General features: G+C 37.1%; 2 protein-coding genes across 2 annotated transcripts in view; one reads left to right on the plus strand and one right to left on the minus strand.

Moving 5' to 3' along the window:
• The window catches only part of LAMB3 (laminin subunit beta 3), a 53,258-nt gene extending 34,533 nt beyond the window's left edge, over positions 1-18,725 (plus strand). Inside the window, exons 14-23 of the mRNA XM_015819497.1 lie at positions 1,169-1,541; positions 2,585-2,745; positions 6,613-6,821; positions 8,544-8,747; positions 9,807-9,951; positions 12,352-12,559; positions 13,494-13,635; positions 14,271-14,447; positions 15,895-16,048; positions 18,160-18,725. Coding sequence (XP_015674983.1) covers positions 1,169-1,541; positions 2,585-2,745; positions 6,613-6,821; positions 8,544-8,747; positions 9,807-9,951; positions 12,352-12,559; positions 13,494-13,635; positions 14,271-14,447; positions 15,895-16,048; positions 18,160-18,299 — 1,913 coding nt within the window. The 3' untranslated portion in view covers positions 18,300-18,725. The remainder of the gene's footprint in view (positions 1-1,168; positions 1,542-2,584; positions 2,746-6,612; positions 6,822-8,543; positions 8,748-9,806; positions 9,952-12,351; positions 12,560-13,493; positions 13,636-14,270; positions 14,448-15,894; positions 16,049-18,159) is intronic.
• A 1,576-nt stretch (positions 18,726-20,301) lies between these two features.
• The window catches only part of CAMK1G (calcium/calmodulin dependent protein kinase IG), a 28,301-nt gene continuing 26,796 nt past the window's right edge, over positions 20,302-21,806 (minus strand). Inside the window, exon 11 of the mRNA XM_015819500.1 lies at positions 20,302-20,992. Within this exon, the coding sequence (XP_015674986.1) occupies positions 20,902-20,992 (91 nt within the window). The 3' untranslated portion in view covers positions 20,302-20,901. The remainder of the gene's footprint in view (positions 20,993-21,806) is intronic.

Here is a 21,806-nt window from a genome sequence, read left to right on the forward strand (position 1 = left end):
ATACTGTAAGCTGCCCAGAGAGGTTTTTTTGAAGTTGGTCAACCTTGAAAACCAATACATACATACATACATGCATGCGTGCATGCAAACCCCAAGTAGGGTTTTTGCCTTCTGCTTCCTTTCTTTTTGTTTAGAAGGATTTCCTTCTCTGTGATGTGAATTTAACTCTTAGAAAGGTGGATACATTACATATCTTACCGATAATATATTTTAGCCTTTAGTCTCTTTTTCTGCATAATCCCTATTTTTGTAATAGACAATATAATACTTGTAGGTATGAAGTGTGCCTGTAGTTACTTCCTTTATTGCAGGGGTGTCAAACTCGCAACATCATGTGACATGTTGCGATGTATCGCGACTTTTTTCCATTGCCCGCAATGGGGTGGGCGCGGTTTCGTTATGATGCATCTGGCCCATGGGCCGGCAGTTTGATACCCCTGCTTTATTGGGTTCTAATTCTCTATCCCACTTGACTTAATTTCTTACATCTTTAATTAAAGTAATGTAATACAGAAAATAGGTGTATTATATGATACTTCCCTCCAGTGTAATTTTAATTTCTAGTAATGTTTCTTGGTCCACATGTGCCCCTAGCCATTTTGAGGAGGGAGGGAAATGAGGGTTCAGTTTAAACATTTTGCAGAGTGTTCAAAAAGTATTCCTTGCAAAAAAAAAAAAAAGAGCCATTTTGGAGCCTGCAGGGTTGATAAATATATCCCAGTAAAGTAGACTAGAAATTGATTAGAATTTTATTTTATTAAGATAAGCAACAAAATCTGGCAAGTGATTGTGGTCTTCCTTTCCTCCCTCATATATCCTAGGGAATTAGGAAGGAATAACCTGAGTCTCTTCTCAACAATATTTCTCTTTCCAAAGCTTAAAGAATGCTCCCCCCCCCCTTTGGTTTATGTTTCTGAATATTTGCTTGGCTGAATATTTCCATGGCTCTCTAAGATAATAACGTCATCACTTTGCCTCCTGACAAAAATATGTTTTTGTGACTAGCTCACTCTCAGCTTGCTTCCACAAAATGCTTTCAGATTTAAATGACCTGGCCAGCCTAGATGGCGATGATGATAATGATGATGATGAATCTACTGAAGGTTGAAGACAGTATATGAGTACAAACCTCTAAGTAATTGTTGTGGTTTTTTTGCTGTCTTTATAGCTTGTGACTGCAATTTCCAAGGCACAGAGGTAATGGGCTGTAACAAACTGACTGGTAGCTGCCTTTGCCGCTCTGGGTTCACAGGACCCCAGTGTAACCAATGCCAACGGGGCTACTGCGGCAACTATCACCACTGTGAGGCATGCCATCCTTGTTTCCAAGTTTATGATGATGACATTCAAAGGTTTGGTTTACGTCAGGCCACCTTGAAAAATTCAACACAGCACTTGCAAATAGGGACAATAACCTCTGGCTTCAATAGCCGCCTCTTAGAAGTGGAAAGAAAAATTCAGCATATTCAACAGATGTTGGACAATCCCCTCATTACTGAGCAGGGACTGGACCAGGTGGCCAATACCATTGCTACAATAAGGTAAGCTTGCTTTTTCTTTAGATTTACCAGCAACAAAGAAGGAGTGCCCCCCCAATATACAGAAAATAATTTTTCAACATTTGGTTGCTAAAAGGAGTTTACTTGATTCCATTCAAATCCACAATCATTGTCTATGTTATAATTAGAGAAATTGTGTTGTGGTCCTCAGATGAAAAATGAAAATACAAATCACATACACTCATTTGTTTCAGAGTTTATGAACTGTAAAACACTTTGCTTATAAATGAGCTTCCTAAGTCTCTCTCTAAATGAGCCTAAGTCTGAACAAAATGCTTCTTTATTTTCTGCCAACTTCAGCCTTTTTCTATTTACATGGAAAAGCTTTTGAATAGCAGTTTTGTTACTTCTCATGTTTTCATCTTTCCCCAGGTTTAATACAAGAAAGATATGTTCTATCTAATCTGGCAGACCAATCAAGAATTCCAAGAATGTAATAGGTCCCTCCTCATGTTGCTTAGCAACTGCCTTTGGCATTGGAGATAATATATGACTATTATTACTGATAAACAATGATAGTCATATCCTTTCTGGATTTATCTACTCCTGCTACCTGAATTGATATCTCTTACTCTAGCTTGTGGGAATGAGTTTCAACTACAGATTCTATGATAAAATGAATTCTTTTTATTTGTCCCTGTTATTCTAGGTCAGGCATGTCAAACTTGTGATGTCATGTGATGTCGCGCGACGTATTGGGACTTTTTTTTGCCATTGCTGGCAATGGGGTGGGTGCGGTTTTGGAGTGACGCATCTGGCCCACGGACTGGCAGTTTGACATGCCTGTTCTAGGCTATCAGAGTGGTATATTCACTCCACCTTCCCTTAAGCCCCCAGAGCAGAGAGATAAAGATGCTACATGATATCCTGCCCTTGTAAATGGTATTTTACATGACTTTCAGAAAGATAGTGCTGTCTTTGCTGTGACAAGATTGTCCTAATATTTGAGGAAAGCAATCAGAAGGGAGAGGTAATAATGCAGAAAAATGTGTATATAAATATTATATATCTTTTATTAATTCCAGGCAGACTGTTGAAGGTTTAAGCTCTGAAATACTTTTTGAGGATGAAGTTTCTTCCCTGTCCATAGAAATGGATGCTCTTGATAAAAGCCTGCATCTAATCACTGAACAATATCAAAATAAGAAGGCCAAGTTTGAAGCCAGCCGCAGCATAGATCTCTCAGGTATAACCCTCAGGTTTCAACTGCCAGTGACTTAGCTATCTTGTTAGCTATCTTTCCTATTGCAAATGCAGAGGACATCTAGTTAAGAATGTCTCCCTTCAGATTGTTGTTGGCTTGCCAGAAAGAGTGTGAAAAGTCTCAGAAATTAGTCTTCCAGTATTAAAATATCACAAGTTTCCTGTTTTTTTTTCCTGCCGTGAAAGTAAATCTCAACAATTGAAGGCCTAAGAATGAATAACTTATAGCTACAATTACCATATTTTCTTGGAAAAAATAAAAGACAAACCTGAAAAAAAGGTTCATAAGGTAAAATGTTTTTTTTAATAAGTTCGCTTTACAAAGGAAAATTCATGAGAAAAATCAAGAAAATAAATAATTAAACCAATCTAAAGGACAGCTTTCTGAAATAAAAGACTGCCTGTATAATAAAGGACATACAGTCACTGTACTTCCACCAGATGAAATGTGCACTTTTTCCATTGTATACATTTTCTGCTTTTCTTTTGAATAAAGTTATGGCCATATTTCCATTAATAAATGTAATGTTTAAACTGTAACATTTCTGCAGGAGACAATTTTGTTCTTAGTTTTACATATGATAGGAAGCAGACATCACGGTTAATTACATTTTCACTCATCCTATTTCCACAGGCTATAACTTTTCTGGGTTATATAGGGCTTCAACAGCTTAACGAATATATTGACCAGGGATGATAGTAGGACAAATAGTGAACTTCTTCCCCAATTCCTGGCCCTATTGGTAAAGCCTGAAGTAGTCACTACAGGAATAGTGCTTTAAGTGTTTTAATCCATCCATCCATCCATCCATCCATCCATCCATCCATCCATCAGAATAGAGCTGGAAGGGATCTTGGAGGTCTTCTAGTCCAAACCCCTGCTCAAGAAGGAGACCCTATTTCAGACAAGTGGCTGTCCAGTCTCTTCTTAAAAACCTCCAGTGATGAAGTACCCACAACTGTTCCATTGGTTAATTGTACTCACTGTAGGAAGTTCTCCTTAATTCCAGGTTGCTTCTCTCCTTGATTAGTTTCCATCCATTATTTCTTGTCCTGCCCTCTAGTGCTTTGGAAAATAAATTGAACCCCTCCTCTTTGTGGCAACCTCTCACTACTGGAATACTGCTATCATGTCCCACCTAGTCCTTCTTTTCTCTAGATTAACCAAACCCAAATCCTGCAACCATTCTTCATATGTTTTAGTCTCCAGGCCTTTAATCATCATCTTAGTTGCTCTTCTTTGCACTTTTTCCAAAGTCTCAAAATCTATTTTGTAATGTGGCGACCAAAACTGGATGCAGTATTCCAGGTATGGCCTTACTAAGGCTTTATAAAGTGGTACTAATACGTCATGTGATTTTGATTCTGTGCCCTCTGTTTATACAACCAAAGATTGTATTAGCTTTTTTGGCTGCTGCCGCATACTGCTGGCTCATATTTAAGTGATTGTCCACTAGGACTCCAAGGTCCCTCTCACAGTTACTGTTTTTGAGCAAGGTTTCACTTAATCTGTACTTGTACCTTTGGTTTTTCCTGCCTAAGTGTAAAACCTTGCTTTTCTTCACATTAAATTTCATGTTGTTGGATAGGGCCCATTGTTCAAGTCTATCAATATCTTTTTGGATCCTGAGCTTGTCTTCTGGTGTTTTGGCTATTCCTGCCAGCTTAGTGTCATCTGCAAATTTGATGAGTTCTCCTTCTATTCGCTCATCTAAGTCATTTTTAATGATATTGAAGAGTACTGGGCTTAAGATGAAACCTTGTGGTACCCCACTGCTTATTTTCCTCCATTTAGCTGTAGTACCATTAAGGTACACTGCATTCATCTGTATGTAAAACGGTATGATTCCCTGGTATAAAGTGATGGAAATAAAATCAGTTTAAGAAAGCTCTTTCTAGTTTTCAGCCTCTCCCTTTGCTTTAGTCATAGTGATGAATTAATATTACAGTGCATCCAAAATGTACTTCCCACACTTCCTGATTGGTGAATCCCCCTTCCTCTTTATCTCTTCCATCTATGCTAAGAAAATAAGCTCCAACTGCTTTTCTTTCCATGACTGGCTCTTTGAAGACATGTAGTTTCCATGGATAGACCTTATGTATCAATCCCATTCACATTTAAGCCCTTCCTGTGTGATGCATCCACTGGTGGATCAGTAAAAAAGAAAGAAATAATGCACTACCTTTTAACCAGTTTTTCTTGTCACATTGAATAGGAGAAGTTGGCAGAACTTGGTAATTTTACCAGGAGGAAGGATGAAAGATCTACTGTTTCACTCTTTAATCTGTGGGAAGGAAGGAAGGAAGGAAGGAAAGAAAGAAAGAAAGAAAGAAAGAAAGAAAGAAAGAAAGAAAGAAAGAAAGAAAGAAAGAAAGAAAAAGAAAGAAAGATTGATTTTACTATTATTCTTGTAACTAGACTGGTAGAACTCTTGTCAGTTTCATCTGGTTAGAGAGGAGTGCCACTGTTTACTCTTTAATCAGTGAAGTTAAAAAAAGTTGTTTTTTTTAAACTAATCCTTTTATTGTCTACCTGTGAACTGGTTAAAGAAGGAAGATGCAGAATTTCCCTAGTCTGGAAGCCCAATGACAATAGAAGGCAGCAACTAGTAATGGTAGGCAAAGAAGAAAACTAATGCATGAAACAGCATAGTTTGCTTATCCCCTTCCCACTCCCTGTAATCTGAAAGTCAGAGTTCTGCTGGCTTAAATGCACATTTGAATTCACTTATGACATGACAGAAGCTCAGAGGTGCCTTTAGGATCACACATGAACACACTGTATGATACTAGGGAAGCAAAAATAATTCATTTGAATTCTATATGCCTTGTTGCTATGGTTTTCCCTACAGTGTCTGTGGGATGAGAAAAACAGTGCTATCATATAATGATACATGCCTTTTTATGGATATTGTGATATTGTGACTCAACAGCCATAGAAAAACTTTATTATAAAGAACATTTATTTTGAGTTTTTGTTTCTACTATGTTTTTTCTGCCCAGCAGTCTTAAGCTGCTTGACACATGTTCATAAACAACCAGCAATGAATCTGGCTTAAGGAATCCTTTTCTAGATGTCAGGCCTTTCCACTCTGGACTGAGTTTATCACAACTTAATATTTACTCTGTAGTTGGTAGGAAGATGCAGAATTGGTATCCTAGCAGTTATAGAGCACTATTCATTTTCAAACTTTCACATACTTGGGTTTGCTGAAGAAGTATTGTATTACAAATTTAATAGGAACTTTGTTCTTGTAAAGCATTTCAGTTTTCTGGAGATTTTACCCTTCAGAAGTTGTTGAATGAACAATTTTACCATTATCTTGTATTACATTTTAGAGGAGGAAAAACAGTCCTAAATTCAGAAGGCTAATTCCTGTTAAATCTTTCTTTCTAGTTTATGGGAGAAGTATTTGCTTGGCTATTATGTGAGAGACAAGCCCTTGTTTTCATCTAGGTAATCAGTATTTCAACGTTTATGTAGTTCTGTTCTAAAAAGGTCCTGGGGCTTTGCTTCTGTTTCTGTTTCTTTTTGTGAAGATTGATATGATTTCCAAGAAAATTGCTAACATTTTCTTTGGCCTGGAGAAGATATAATGAAGAAAATATCCTTTTGGATTTTTATAGCTCTGCTGTTGAAAAGATGGGTGGTAATTCTTCTTTAGAATACTTGTCAAGAGCAAGATTATTCAGTTAGGTAACTGGTCAATTCAGGTTTATGAAGCTGTTTTGCTTCCTTTATTCTGTAATGTGACTTTTAATAGTAAAATTCCGTACTCAAAGCTTGAAGAAAAAAAATGCATTTTGAATTAACTATCAATTCACACTACATTCCCCTTTATTCCCACAGGGGCATTCAAGACTATCAGGTCTGCACATCTCACATCCTCCAATGCCAGTGTACGCATAGCTGGTTCTTCTGGACTGCTTGCTCAATCTCTGGAAAACAGGAGAAATGCTGAAGGGCTTGAAAGTGGTCTTATAGACCCTGATTCAGGATTTGAAGTACTGCAGAATAAAATGGCTGCCACACCCAACTTGACTCCAGTAATTAATAAGGTAAAACTAATGCTCTAAAGCAGACCTATTTGTATAAATGACAAAAACTGAGGCTGAATGATAGATTCTGTTTAAACATATTTACCTATATTTATATGTAGATGTAGATGTTATTGATATTAAGGTTGGTTGGAATTGGATAGAAGCAGTGCTAGTGTAGAAAAAGAAAGATTCATGAATTGCTAGTTTAGATTTTTTTTTTCTCAGACACTGTGGAAGTATTTGTACAGTTAAACCATGGGCTGTATTTTGAAAAATAAAGAGGTTTTTGTTCTCCAAGGACACTTGTTCCTCCATAACTATGCAACCTGTAATTACTTTATACATAGAGGGGAAAGTCCAAAGCATAATAAATAGGGGATATTAACCCCAGGAACAGTAGAAACCAGTTTTAGATTTTCAGATTCTCCCCCCCCCTCTCTCTTTCTCTCTCTCCCTCCCTCTCCCTCTCCCTCTCCCTCTCCCTCTCCTTCACATACAAAAAGCTGATACAGATGACTTTGTAATTAAAGGAATATGAATGTACATACAACAAAGCCCATGTGGCAATATTATATTTTCCTTTAGGACAAATACAAACTTGCATCATGAATACTGGTTATGAATGAAGAATCAGAATAACACGTTGATGTTCATACCATCTAGCCACCAACCCTCAAGTATCTGCTCTAAGACTCCTTATTGCTTTGAATTTGTTCTGCACTGGTAATCCGTGGAGATAAACATTACTTAGATTCTGTATCCCATCATGCATTTAAAATGTTTTGCAGAACATTCAAGCCATTTAATATCATGGGAAGACTAATTTTATTTGCAGCTTAGTCACACTTCTTCAACAGACAGCAGTAGTAGGGGATTTAATTTGTTCCTCCCGACCCCTGTCTTGATTCTGCTGGAGAGGATGAAATGTAAATTAAATACGTAGTCCTCAGAAACAATTCAATTCTGAATGGATTGTGAAGCATCTTTCGGCCAGAATTGAACCTCTTAGTGGCCATGGCCTTGGCACGTACCTGAGCATAAGTATTTGTGCCTTCAAGCCAAGTTTTGACTCCTGATGATCATCTGGAGAGGTTTCTGCAGTCTCTGCAGTTTTCTTGGCAAGATTTTTGAGAAGTGGTTTGCCATTGCTTCCTTCCTAGAACTGAGAGACTAGTATGACTAGTCAAAGGTCATCCAACTAGCATTGGGTCTAAAGTCACAATCCACAATCTCCCAGTTTCTGACCTGATGTTTTAATCATTACACCAAGCAGGCTTTGAGAATATCTTCACTGATTCTAGCTGTATTTATTTTGGATTAGTGAACTGCCATCTTTATGTGTAAAATATGTTGAAATATATGAAATTTCCAGGTGAAATCAAGCTTATTTCCACACCAACCAATGAGACTGGAATTATTTAAGATACAGTGCTTATTTATATTATAGTTGCCAGCGAGGGTAATTTTAGCTATTAGCAAACATGGTCATCATATATTGTTTCTTGTATCAGAGTAACATGTTTTTGAATATCGGCTCCTGCATAGCTTGGTCAAAAAGGATGCATCTCTGTTTGAATCTTGAACTGTAAAAAACAATGATGAACAAAATAAGTCTATTGAGATAGGCAAGTTAGAAACACTACACATAAGAAACAAATAAAATAAGCTGTCTGAATCGTATTACAAATATTTGTACTGTAATTGGCAAAGCTTCACTGATCCTGTGACTTTTCCTGTTAGGTTTGCAGCGTTGTGAGATCAGAGGTTTGCACTCCTAGTGAATGTATCGGGTATCTGTGTCCCCATCAAAATGCAGATGAATGTGGCTCAGGTCTGAGCTGCAGAGGGATCCTTGCACTTTCCGGGAGTTCCATCCAAACTGCTAGGAAAACCGCCCAGGAATTCCGCAATTTCAATAGTCAACTTCAGGGGACTGAACAAATGGTATGTATTTAGAATGGAGAAAGCAAAAGGGAAGGGATGGAATCTTTATTTCAAAGGATGAGCTTCTTTTATAGGCCTGATTAAATTAATGTTTGGGTGTTTTCACTTTATGTTTGTGTTGTTGTTGTTGTTGTTCTTGTTGTTGGTTTTCCCCCTGAGTTTGTGAATGATTATCAAGACATGCAACTTGCAAAAAAAATATTTTAAACTATAGTTCTAATCATTCATGGGACTTTTCAGTTGAAATAATCTAGCTAGATAATGTTTCCTATGTCCTTGTGAAAAGGAATACATTTAGGTCTCAAGGTACAACTGTTCATTTAGCAATTTTTCAAAGTTACAATGACACTGAGAAAAGTGACTTACAATAGGTTCCTCACACTTGACAACCATTGCATCATCTCCACGGTCACAAAAATTCAGGCACCTGGCCACCGGCATGTCTTTACAAAGCTTGCGGTGTCCTGGGGTCATTTGTGATTGTCATTTGTGACCTTCCCTAGCCGGCTTTCAAAAACAAAGCTAATGGGGAAAGCCGGATTTGCTTTACGACTACATCTGTCACTTAACAGCTGCAGTAATTCACTTAACACCTGTGGCAAAAAAAAATAGATCATAAAATCGGGTGTGACTCACTTAAAAAATCACCTTGCTTAGCAATGGAAGTTCTGATCCCAGTACTGGCCATAAGTCAAGGACTACCTACCTTTAAAGTCTTTTAAATTTTTAAAGCTATTTTTTATACATTATTTTTATTGCTTTTAAAATAATAGCATAAAAACATAAGAAGCAAGAAGAACAAGTCAGGAAAATTGCATGCATTATAAAGAACATAACAAGTGCTTTAAAATGTTCTATTTGTTTTCTATTTGAATATTCAAATTTGTTTTTAACCAGAAACTTTTATCTGAAATAATAGAAAAGAATGGGGGTAATTAATACCCAGAGGGGATGAGTAGTACTGCTTGTGGACCCACCTGGAACAGTGTTAAAACTTGAAGCTTTTAGGAGCTGTATTAAATACCATATAGAAACTGAATCTGCCTTGCTTATTAATAGATTAGAGCTGCTGAAATAACTTCCAGCAAGATTCAGACTAATGCCCAAAACCTGAGAAATCAAATGAGCATCATCAGGACACAGATAGAGGCAGACATCCAGCGCACTCAGCAGTCCATCCGCCAAGTTCGCAACTTCCTAACAGGTAAAGTCAGGAGTTCCAACATTCTCACAATCCATACCTTGTCACTAGTCAATTTCTTTGCTGTATATAATTTAGCATTCTCGTAGCACCTGCTGTTACTCAGAAGCCAAATTCAATAACTGCTTTCCCACAGGGGTCTTTCATGCAGAATCTCTTCCAGTTAACAGAGAATGTATTCTCATCTGCCTGCTGCCAAACCCTTGACTAGCAGGGGGACTTCCTCTCCCAATTGCTTCTCAGCTGCTTCTCATAGTGAACTTTCCAACTCTTTTCCCCATACTGATTCAGCTCCAGTTGTGACTTGCGTCTTTTCTTCTTCACTGCTTGCTCATGAATAGCCTTTCTTATTACTTTCAAGTTGGACTCTTAAATATATTTCTGAGCCAGCCCTCTTTCTTCCACCTCTCAGATTAGCTTTCTTTCCACCATTTAGTCATCTATCCCTTTTCAATGACCTTTTGCTTCAGGAGCGGGATGTCTTTTGACTGACTGCATCTGCCATGACCTTTAGGAGACAGATGGGGACAGGGAGTTAATTGATACAGAACATTTCTGTCCCCAGGAATTTCAAACTAATAGGGTTGTCAGTGTTTCTAACATAGATGTTTATGCGGTTAAGAATATTAAGGTTGCAGTTAGGAAAAAATTCAAGTTTTTCATTGTTGTCGTTAGTTGCAAAATCGTGTCCGACCCATCACGACTTCATGGACAATGTTCCTCCAGGCCTTCCTGTCCTCTACATCTTCTGGAGTCCATTTAAGCTCACACCTACTGCTTCAGTGACTCCATCCAGCCACCTCATTCTCTGTCGTCCCCTTCTTCTATTGCCCTCAATCTTTCCCAGCATTAGGCTCTTCTCCAGTGAGTCCTTCCTTCTCATTAGGTGGCCAAAGTATTTGAGTTTCAACTTCAGGATCTGGCCTTCTAAAGAGCAGTCAGGGTTGATCTCCTCTAGGACTGACTGGTTTGATCGCCTTGCAGTCCAGGGGACTCACAGGAGTCTTCTCCAGCACCATAGTTCAAAGGCCTCAATTCTTTGGCATTCAGCCTTTCTTATGGTCCAACTTTCACAGCCATACATTGCAACTGGGAAAACCATGGCCTTGACTATATGCACTTTTGTTGGCAGATTATATAGAAAACAAGCACAGGGTCAGTCAAAAAGGACTAAAATGCCTATGTACCAATGGACAAAATATAAGGAATAAACAGGGTGAAGTAGAAATCCAAGTACATGAGGGCAGATATAATATTGTTGCCATTACAGTGGGGTAATGGTGGGATAAAACCCATGAATGGAATATACAACTAGAGAGATTTAAATTGTTTAAAAAAACAGGCCAAATAAAAGAAAAAGTGGATTTGTGCTATATATAAGAAATAATTATATATCTACAGAAATACAGCAAAACAGTGATGAAAACCATCTTGTATACATTTGAGTCAATACAAAAGGAAAAAAGAATGACTTTACCATAGGTGTATACTAAAGGCCACCCAACCAGACACTTAGCAACTGACTCATATTTATGACCGTTGCTGTGTCCCAAATTCATGTGATCACCTTTTGTGACTTCTGACTAGCAAAGTCACTGGGGAAGCCAGATTCAATTAACAACCAGATTACTAACTTTTCAAACTGCAATGATTTACTTAATAACTGAGGCAGGAAAGGTTATAAAATTGGGCAAAATTCGCTTAACAAATGTTTCACTTAACAACAGAAATTTGGGCTCAATTGTGGTCATAAGTATATTTTTTCTTTAGTTCAGAAAATTGTACAGAACTACATAACAAGAGAATCATCTGTATAAAAACCATAGCCTTCATTCTGAGTTTCTCTTTAAAATCAATAGACACAGCAGTTTGAGCCTTAATCTTTTTTTTACAAATCCACTTAACCTTTTTCAATATATATAGATAAATGTTTTCCTTCCAGCTGATTTTAATATTTCACACTGATTGGATTTTGGAAGCCCTTTGTTACTTGGATTTTGACATGTTTTTGTAATATTTGTGTCTAGCAAAGTTTGTTCTGTTTAATTGGAACAGCTGCTAACTTCACTATTCCTCATGATATAATATTTGTTTTATTTGGCTTGTTTTAAAAGCCTAATTTTCTTTATAACCTAAAAACTCTTTTATGGCACTGCAAAGGCTTGTTGATCTATGGCCCGGATGCATCATGCTGAAACCACACCCACACCCATCCCAGCTCCGGCAATGGGGGAAAAGTCGCGATACATTGTGACACATCATATGACATGGCGAGTTTGACACCCCTGATCTATCATGTATTTAAATATCCATGCTGTGGATCTAGGCATATCACAAATATTTTATAGACTGAATTTGAGATGCACTTTATCTTGGTTAGATTATTTACTGTATTTTTTTTAGATCCAGATGTTGATGCTACCACGATTCAGCTAGTGAGCAATTACATCCTGTCCCTTAATCTTCCAATTGACACTGGCACAATTCTCAGTAAAATCACTGAGATTCAGAATTTGATTGCTAAGCTGCAATGTCCTGACAGCATCATTGCCCAAACTGCTGGAGACATAGCTAAGGCCAAACAGCTTCAGCGGGAGGCTGAAGAAGCCAGGTAATATTCATTTCTTTTTCTGTTAAATTTTTATCCTGCTTTACATTCAGGAGATTAAATTAGTATACATGGCATTTCATTCTGCAATTTGGGAACAAGAGTTTGATCCATTGTTAAAGTAATATTTGACATAAGTTTATTTATTATATCATTTAGTAGAAGTTTTTTCTGAATATGTAATATAATTTTAAACTTTCTGAATTCTGATGTACAAAAATGTCTTCTGGAACTTTCATTAAGAAATTGTTCCTGTGTATTTCAGGAGATAGTTTACTATAAAACCCATAAGTTCCTTTAACTGGATCATCTATCCTTATTGATTATGTATTATACTAATTGAATTGAAACATATAGTATGTATGGAAGCATACAATAACATGACGAGTGCTATGGGAAGCTATTTAATATTCTTAGTGGTAAATCTTACTTTCAGATTATATCTTCTCCATTAATAACAGTAATTTGGATAGCATTTTGCTTGAGTATTTAAAGCATTCACATACATTATCTCAGTTCAGAAAAAAAATATCAATAGGCCAGTGTTATTGTTTCAACATATGACAAATGAGATGAATAAAGAATATTATGTATCCTAAAATCAGGCAAAAAAGCTTTATAGCCTAGTTCACATAATTCCAATATTGTAACCACCACAATATTTATACTATTGGCTGTCACAAAAGAGTAGGATGTCTTAATAGTCAACTTTTTTCCTGACTGATCCCTAGGTACTGTACATTGCAAAATTTATCTATTAATACTATTTCGCTGGTGCCAAAACGTTTGTCTCTACTTTTTGGGAAGCTGTAATATTATGCTGCTTTTTTATTGTATGTGTTCATATTCTGTTCATCGGGTCATCATTATATATTACCTATAGAATGCCATCTTTTTGAAAAGAAAGCAACATTTCTTTAACGTAATATTTTTTTAGGAACCAGGCCAGCACTATTGAGGGCAATGTAGATGATGTGCTGCAGAAGCTGAAACAAGGAGAAATAGCACTGCAAGAAGCTGAACTTACTATTCATGACTCTACTTTTCCCCTCCAGCGTATCCAAACTCGCCTTGATGAAGTAAGTGATTTGTGCTTAGATTCTGACATTGAACATCTCTCTAAATTGTTCACTCTAAACCAGCCTGCTCTCCTTTCATATTGATAAACCTCCATTGTTTCCTAGAATAGTGGTTTTCATAACTGATTACTTAATAATAATAATAATAATAATAATAATAATAATAATAATAATAATAATAATAATAATAATAATAATAATAATAATAATAATAATAATAATAGTAAAGTTGGAAGGAACCTTAAAGGTCATCTAGTCCAACCCCCTGCTCAGGCAGGAAACCCTATACCATTTCGGACAAATGGCTGTCCAGTCTCTTCTTAAAAACTTCCAGTGTTGGAGCATTCACCACTTCTGGATGCAGGTTGTTCCACTGGTTAATTGTTCTCACTGTCAGGAAGTTTCTCCTTAGTTCCAGGTTGCTTCTCTCCTTAATTAGTTTCCATCCATTGCTTCTTGTCCTGCCTTCAGGCGCTTTGGAAAATAGCTTGACTCCCTCTTCTTTGTGGCAGCCCCTGAGATATTGGAACACTACTTTATTATCTTCATAAAATATTCCTTGTTTATATAACCGGTATTTTTTTTCAGGGATATTTATAAAATTTCTGGTTTTTTTTCATTTTTGGAATGTTCAGATCCAGACTATCCTCACTCCAACTCAGGTGAATGTGCGGGACATCACCAATCAACTGGATAGTTTCACTGAGACACTTGTCCAGCTACAGCACAAGGCAAACCAGAATCAGTTATTGGCCTCAGATGCTCAGCAACAAGCAACAGAAGCTCATAAACAAGCAAAAAGCACTCAGCAGGTATGTGTTAGATCTGCCCCAATCTGATTCTATAGGAAAGGAAGACCCATTTGGTTGAAGTGAAAGGTTCTTTTACTAAAAAGGTGTTGGCTGCAGTAAAGTCAGGCTGGTTCTCGGTTTCCGTTACTCTCCCCCCCCCCGTGACCAGTCTGTCTTTAGCCAATTGGAACTTGCCAAAGTGTTTTGAGATCCTGGAGCCTGGCCTTGGATTCCAGTACAAACTAACTCTGATCTTCTCTGATCTTTATCACCTGTCATTCCCCTCCCCCCCGTTTCCCATCACATACACACACAGCCTTATTGCCCATCTATTCTTCCTCTCCTCTCTCTTGTAGCCTTTAATGGCAGGATGACTGTGAGGGTTCAAGCTGAGCCTGGCAGACCTGGCATTATGGAAATAGGAAATTACTTTAGTGGGTTGCATGCTTTAAGCTACAGTATTGGTCAGGCAGCCTTTGGGAAAAAAAATACCTGGTAAATATTCTGATCTTATGTCTCAATTCAGCCATTAGACCTATCAATAAAATTGGCTATTCACTCTAATGGAAAAGTCCCCAACCATTTTAGGCCAGCAGTGCCATTCTGCATTTTTAGAACATATCCTGTACATTCTCAGAGAATGGCCATCACAGAGTCACATGACCAGCCATTACATACTCATTCAGCAAAGGACAAACTGAAATTGCTTCTTACTATCTCTCTTACTCCTTGTTTTATTTGTTCTTCAGTACAAGGACAATCTGCCTTGCCAAGCTTTGTTTAATTATAGACTTAAACAATTGATATTGAAGAACAAACAGAACGTGTTCATTATAACTATAATTTAACCTGATTCTCCAACATGACACCCTGGGATAACAATATGCCACCAAGACTTTTAATTATAAAAGAAGGAAAGATAGGATGCTGCAAGGGAAATTAAGAGCCTTTGGCTTCTCATTATTTCCAGTCATACCCAGAAGAATATGATAGGTCTCATAGGAATACTTTGCAAATAAAAATGGTTAATGACATGGATATCTGCCTTATCAAGCTTTGTTTGGTTATATTCAATAAAACAATTGACTATTGAAGAACAAACAAAACTTGTTCAATGTAGTTATCCTCTTTCTATAAAAGATGCATGAATTTGGCTTGGGAATGGGAGGGAAAAAGAAAATTCTTCAAAGTGGACAAACTGGAATATATCACAGTGAAAAGAAGGTGTGTTCTGTGCAGCCAGGAGAAATCAGATGTGAAAAAGAATTACCACTTTTTAAAGAAGAAAAGGAATAGGCAAGAGGGAAAAGTGATGTTTAATAAATGGAACACTGATTAAGTAGGAGGCCATCTAACATCATGTGATCTCAGGTTTGGAGATTTGGTGATGGGAATTCTGTTATCTACACAATATATCCATTGGAAGTAAGACTAGTTCTCATTTACCTCTCTGCTCCCCTCCCCCCAGGTATTTGAACAATTGAATGGCAAATACATGGACCTGAAGAGGCGAATGGGACAAGGGTCAAATTTAGGCATCCAAGGTGACCGAATTCAAACTGCCCACACAGAGGCCAACACATTGTTGAATGAAGCCTTGAATATGATGGCCAAAATGGCTGGTAAGGATTACCTGCACGGCAACTCTCAAAATCAGAAATGACTTCACAATTCTTATCTTCATTGCCTTGGCATTTCATACAGGATTGCAGATTTTAAAAATAATATCAAACACAAAGGTCCTTCTCTGAATCTTAGTAATTTCATATATAATATTGCAGAGTTTCATGCATAATAATTTCATTTAATCTAATGATTTCATACCAAGTATGTGTTATACAAAATGTGGACGTACTTTTCACATTTAAATCTGGATACATCATTGCTGGTCTAAGTAAGCCACAGGATTTTATAGAGACAGAGATGAAAAGCTACTATAGCGAATCCTGTGAGGCATTTCAACTTGTCCTTTTAATGGAATGGACACTCAGGAAGAATATAAATACTCTGTTATACAGCTAGTCACAGATTTGTTCCATAATAATGGCTTGCCGAGCCAATTTTTTTTAATGCTCTATTTCGACCCTTCAGTTTAAAGCTTTCAGATCTAATAACTTTGCTCAATATGTTTTGGGAAGCAGCCAGTGTGTAGACAAAATGCTCTGACTTCTGTGGCAGGTGCAATATGAATAACTAAGTGGCTGAAAGCCAGAGATATTATTTTTTAAAGGAGTGTTACTGTTTTCATTGATGAACCTGTGCCTCTAATGAATATCTTTCATTGAAGGTGCCTCCCAAAAGCCAGAGATTTAAGCAGCTGGCTGATGAGAGGCACTTACTCTTGCTCAGAGTTGGCTGAATGCTATGAGGAATGTTGATATTATTAAATAGGCCACCAGACAATTTCTCATGCAAAACATGATGAGCATACATTTACCAGTGCTGGCTGACGTCAATGTCCACATTCATTTGGCCCTACCAGAAGGAGGCGAGGCTTTTTCAGACAGAAAGGCAAAACTGATTTTGGATGCTATGTGACAGACAGCAGTTCCTTAATGTTGGATCAAGTTCTGCCAATCATTTAGGGAAGCAGAATGAATTTCTTTCTAGTTACTGTTATGGGTAAGAAAAATATGGCATGTAAGATGGAAATGGAGCTAGGGACAATTATTTCCCTTCATAAAACAATAGATACTGCTATGTAGGGAATTTACTATGTAAATACTTATAATAAATTGGTTGAGTAATCTGAGTTTATCTAGATGTTAACAGCAAGATTAACACTAGACCAATAATCAATAAGTAAACAACACCGCAATCAAGGAATTATCAACTGAGACAAATAAGCTAACCATAAACAACAGCCTAACCAAGGAACTACCAAGAACACTCCCAACACTGACAGGCGAGCCACTAGTATATAAAGAGAGCAAACCCCACTCCTTTCTTGCACTGATGACATTACCTAATTTGGTAATGAAATGTCTACAAGAAAACAACCAAGCTCAGAGAACGACAAGGACCCCACAGTTCAACTCTGAGTTACAAATATTCTGTTCTGGGATGTTCTTCTTTTGCTCATTTGAGTTTGAGCAAAATTCTGCAAAATCAGAAAACTAAGCAGCGTAGCCTATTCATAGAATTTCATTGTCTTTCAAACAAATATTTTCATTTAACATTCAATACAGGTTAGTTAGGGACTGAGGTGGTGGAACAGATCCACAAAGGATAAGAGGGAGGGGGCAAGCATGTACAGCCTATATTTTTTGCATATGGGGTGCCTTATTGCAGTGGTCCCCCAACCTGTGGTCTGTGGTCTGGTACCAGTCCGTGGCCAAGTGGCCACCGGTCCGTGGGAATGGCTGGCAAGTGCACGCACATGTGCACGCACTCTCCCCACTTGCGCTAGTGTCACCGCATGGGTGCTAGCGGCCCCGTTTGCGCATGCACAGGGGTGGTAGCACTGCTGCCAGTGTTTGTGCTTGTTTGTGTGCGCATGCACACACACGTGTACATTTCCCTGCTCCTCCCTTTCTCTCCGGGCCACCAACCCGGAAAGGTTGGGAAGTTCTGCCCTATTGGATAGGACAGGCATTGCATGAAAACAATACATGTTAAAAGATGCTAGAAAAACAGAACAGGTTGAACGGTCACTATACTGTATAATATTATAATGAATTAGAAAGGGAAAAAAGTTTCTTTGCATCTAACCTATTTCTGTTTCATTCCTCAGCTTTAGAAACAGAGCTACAGGAGAGTAACAATGAATTCATCCTCAAGTCAGCCAGGTTGGAAGGCCTGGAAAAGAAAGTGGAAACAATTCGTGATCATATCAGTCAACGAGTTGCATATTATGCCAGTTGCACAGATTAGAACAGTTTCTGCTTTTATTTAAAAAGCTAGCTTTGAAACATTTCTATAGATCAAGCTTTAGAAAAAAAGAAGTGGTTGTACTAATTTATTTGTTGTAGCGCTCCAAGACTCCCTTATATTTAAAATTAACCTCTTGAATTCAGATGTTCTGATAGCATTTTTTTAAAAAAATGGAAGATGTACTTTTGCATAAGTTCTATCCAAGCAAAATCTGGATTCTAGCAAGATTAAGAAAGCAATATAAATAAATAATGGTGTCTGTTTCTTAGATCTCATAGCCTATTGTAAGACTTTTTATTTTTTGTCCACTACTAGTTATTTTTAGAAATGCAAAATAGCCGTTTGCAGATAAACTACTGCAAGAAACAAATCTGACACTAAGAGATTGGTGACCTGTATTAGTCTATCAATAAATAACTATCAGGCATTTAAGAACCAACAAATTTTATTGAACAATGTATATTACATGTACTATTCCAGAACTGACAAGTAGGAATTAATGAATGAAGTAGAGATGGTGCTCCCTTCCTTCCTGTAGAATCAACTCATGCAAACTGTGCTGGAACAAATAGCAATGTCAACAAGCATTCTTAGCAAATTGCTTCTGTATCATGAATTAAAGGGCCACAAGCAAGCCAGCATGGGATATTTTCTGCTTCGGCCAAGTGCTCTAAGGGACTCAATGCAAAAACAACACTGCACACCTTGCAATTGCTCTTTATTCTACTGAACAAGCACAGATGTACAAACATGTATCCCAGCCCTCCCGATAAAGGAAAAAGAAACAGTTTGATCATGTTTATCCACTGATTACAGAACCTTTCTTTAAACATTGTTTTCCAGTTTATGTGAAACAATCCTCTTCATATTTCAAGATAGTTCAACCATATGAACTCTCAGTTCTATGGATGTGCTTTAAAGAAAATATCGGATGTGGGCATCTAGGAACACAGTTCTCCATGACATCGTTCAAGACAGGCCTTTCCTTTCTGCACGGTTGATATTTGACTTGTAAGTTTTCAATAGGAGTATCAAGCAGCCCTTCTGAAAAGAGAGTGAAAAGTAGAACTCATTTGATGTGCATTTTATTGGAAAAACGTTTTCCAGGAAATCTCGGTTTCTTTTGAAAAAAAGATTTGTAGAGATTTGTCATTCTTACCTAACAGATACTGAACTAACTTGGCAAAAACTATATAGTTTTATGCAAAATATAATAATTTCCAACTGAAGGTTCAAGCATCTGTTTTCATTTGCTTATTAAACTAAACTGATTAGCAGAGTTGCTATACTTATTTATGCTGTTATTAAAATGATAATTACAAAATCTCATAAAAATCCATTTCTTTTTTTAACCTATATTTCATTGGGTCATAGAAGAGCAAACAATAACATCAATAAAAATTACCATTATTTTGGTGAAATCTATAAAAGATATCTAAAAGCTAGTGTTGCTAATACAATATATTAAAATAGTAACATCTATATATAAACATTCTTACTATTGAGACTATAAGTGGTGAAAACAATATATAATATAAAATATGATTAGATAATGGGAAAATAACAATTTGTCAGTTCATGGTAGCTATCTGGAAGAAAGCACATCCTAGATAATTTTATGGCCTGTGATGGAATGTAGCAAGCTGGATTTCAAGGAGGGAGAGGTGTATTCCAGTGAAATAAATATTCCAGATATTTTGTGTGAGAGAAAGAGGGTGAAGACAGTAGAGCAGGGGTCCCTACCTTTGGCCATTTTATGACTTGTGGACTTCAACACCCAGAATTCCTCAGCCAGCATGGCTGGCTGAGGAATTCTGGGAGTTGAAGTCCACAAGTCATAAAGTGACCAAGGGTGGGGACCCCTGCAGTAGAGTGTTTAATCTGGTAAGATTCTATCTATAGGTGTGGAAACAATAAAGAACTCAGCTTGGAAGAATCACCATGTGTCATTCTTGGTTTTTGAGTCTGACATGGCCTTTGGTTGATTGTTTTTTTATTATGAAGATTACTAAGATGTTCTTTAGTATATAGAAATGTGTATCATTGGAGAGAGAGTATCTTCACAGCTTGGGGAAAAATACACCCTCCATTTTAGAAGGGGTGTATTAATGATAAAGAAAAAGGTATTATGCTTTTGGAGCAATTAGAGACTCATTGGGAAACATATATGAGAATAGGGTTAGGGTTATATATATTGATCTCTCATTTAAATGAAACTATGAATAGCATTTCCCTATAGCCTGAGGTAGTGAGACTTGCATCTTTTGGTACAGTGCACCTTATATAGTCTCCGGGTATCTGTAAAGCAAGCTGATCATTAAAGTTTGGTTTTTCCTGCCTCCCTACTCTGCCAGCTTGGGCAAAGTAGTCATGACATCTCCCTATTGAATGCTGGGGTGCACCCTTTTCCATGAACAAACCTGCTGACATGAGAATAAAGACATTTCCTTGCTCTGCACTCAGCATAACTGGGAGATCATGAAATGGTAGCAACATTTAAATGCTTCACTATTCTTCGCTAGAAAAGTGAATGTGAATGTGAATTTTATGCATACACTTACCTGTAAACGTATATGTTTTATCCTTATGGCAGTTTTTTCAATCACATTACCAAGCAAACACCAGTTTGCCCACTACCAAAATAGGTGTGATTAGTGGCTTTGACTGGAACAAGGACTTCTGAGTTGAAGTGACTGAGTTTAAAAGAAAAGATTGAAAAGAAAACAAAGCAAAAACCTGTTTTTTTTCAATTAGTGTAAGATGCATTATTATCTGGTAACGGATAACATACATACAGTACACACACACACACACACACACACACACACACACACTATACACTGCAATCTATATGTACGTGATCTAACTAGTGGCTTAGAAAGGTGACGCAAACTACCATCCACTTCATAAAATGCATATCTATTCAGTGGAATTCAACAGGATTAATGCAGTACAAATGGCATTACAGTACTCATCTATTTGATGTTCTATTCTGAATCTTCCTCCACTATGCATGCAGCTATGCTATATGTATACTGTGAAGGTTTCACATTATGGAGGAAGTTGGCAATGTATATTCAGACCATACTTCTTCCATGCTGACCTTTTCATGTAGGCAGATAAAATCATTATACAACTGTCATTGAATTGATGAATGCAACCATAGAACTTCAAATAATCACAGTTATGAGATAATCATATACCTATCAGCATAGTTCATTTTAGATCATGCTTTCAGATTCAATTGGTCAGTTACCTTCCATAAATTCTAGCTAATATTCAGTGGCCAGAGATTTTTAATCTAAAAATAATTGCACCATAATGATGTTTCTTACTTTTCATTATTAAAAATTGTATTATTATACTATGGTATTATCATTTTATTATGTTCTTTGTTCCTGATTTTCATTTAGTTGTTTTTGTTATTACTAGTTGGACAAATAGAATAAAGGAAATGTATGTATTTCAAAATAAGTGAAATAGAAATTGCTATGTTCCCTAATCCAC

The sequence above is a fragment of the Protobothrops mucrosquamatus genome, unplaced genomic scaffold, assembly GCF_001527695.2.
Source record: "Protobothrops mucrosquamatus isolate PMUCROS unplaced genomic scaffold, P.Mucros_1.0 scaffold939, whole genome shotgun sequence".
NCBI lineage: Eukaryota > Metazoa > Chordata > Lepidosauria > Squamata > Viperidae > Protobothrops > Protobothrops mucrosquamatus.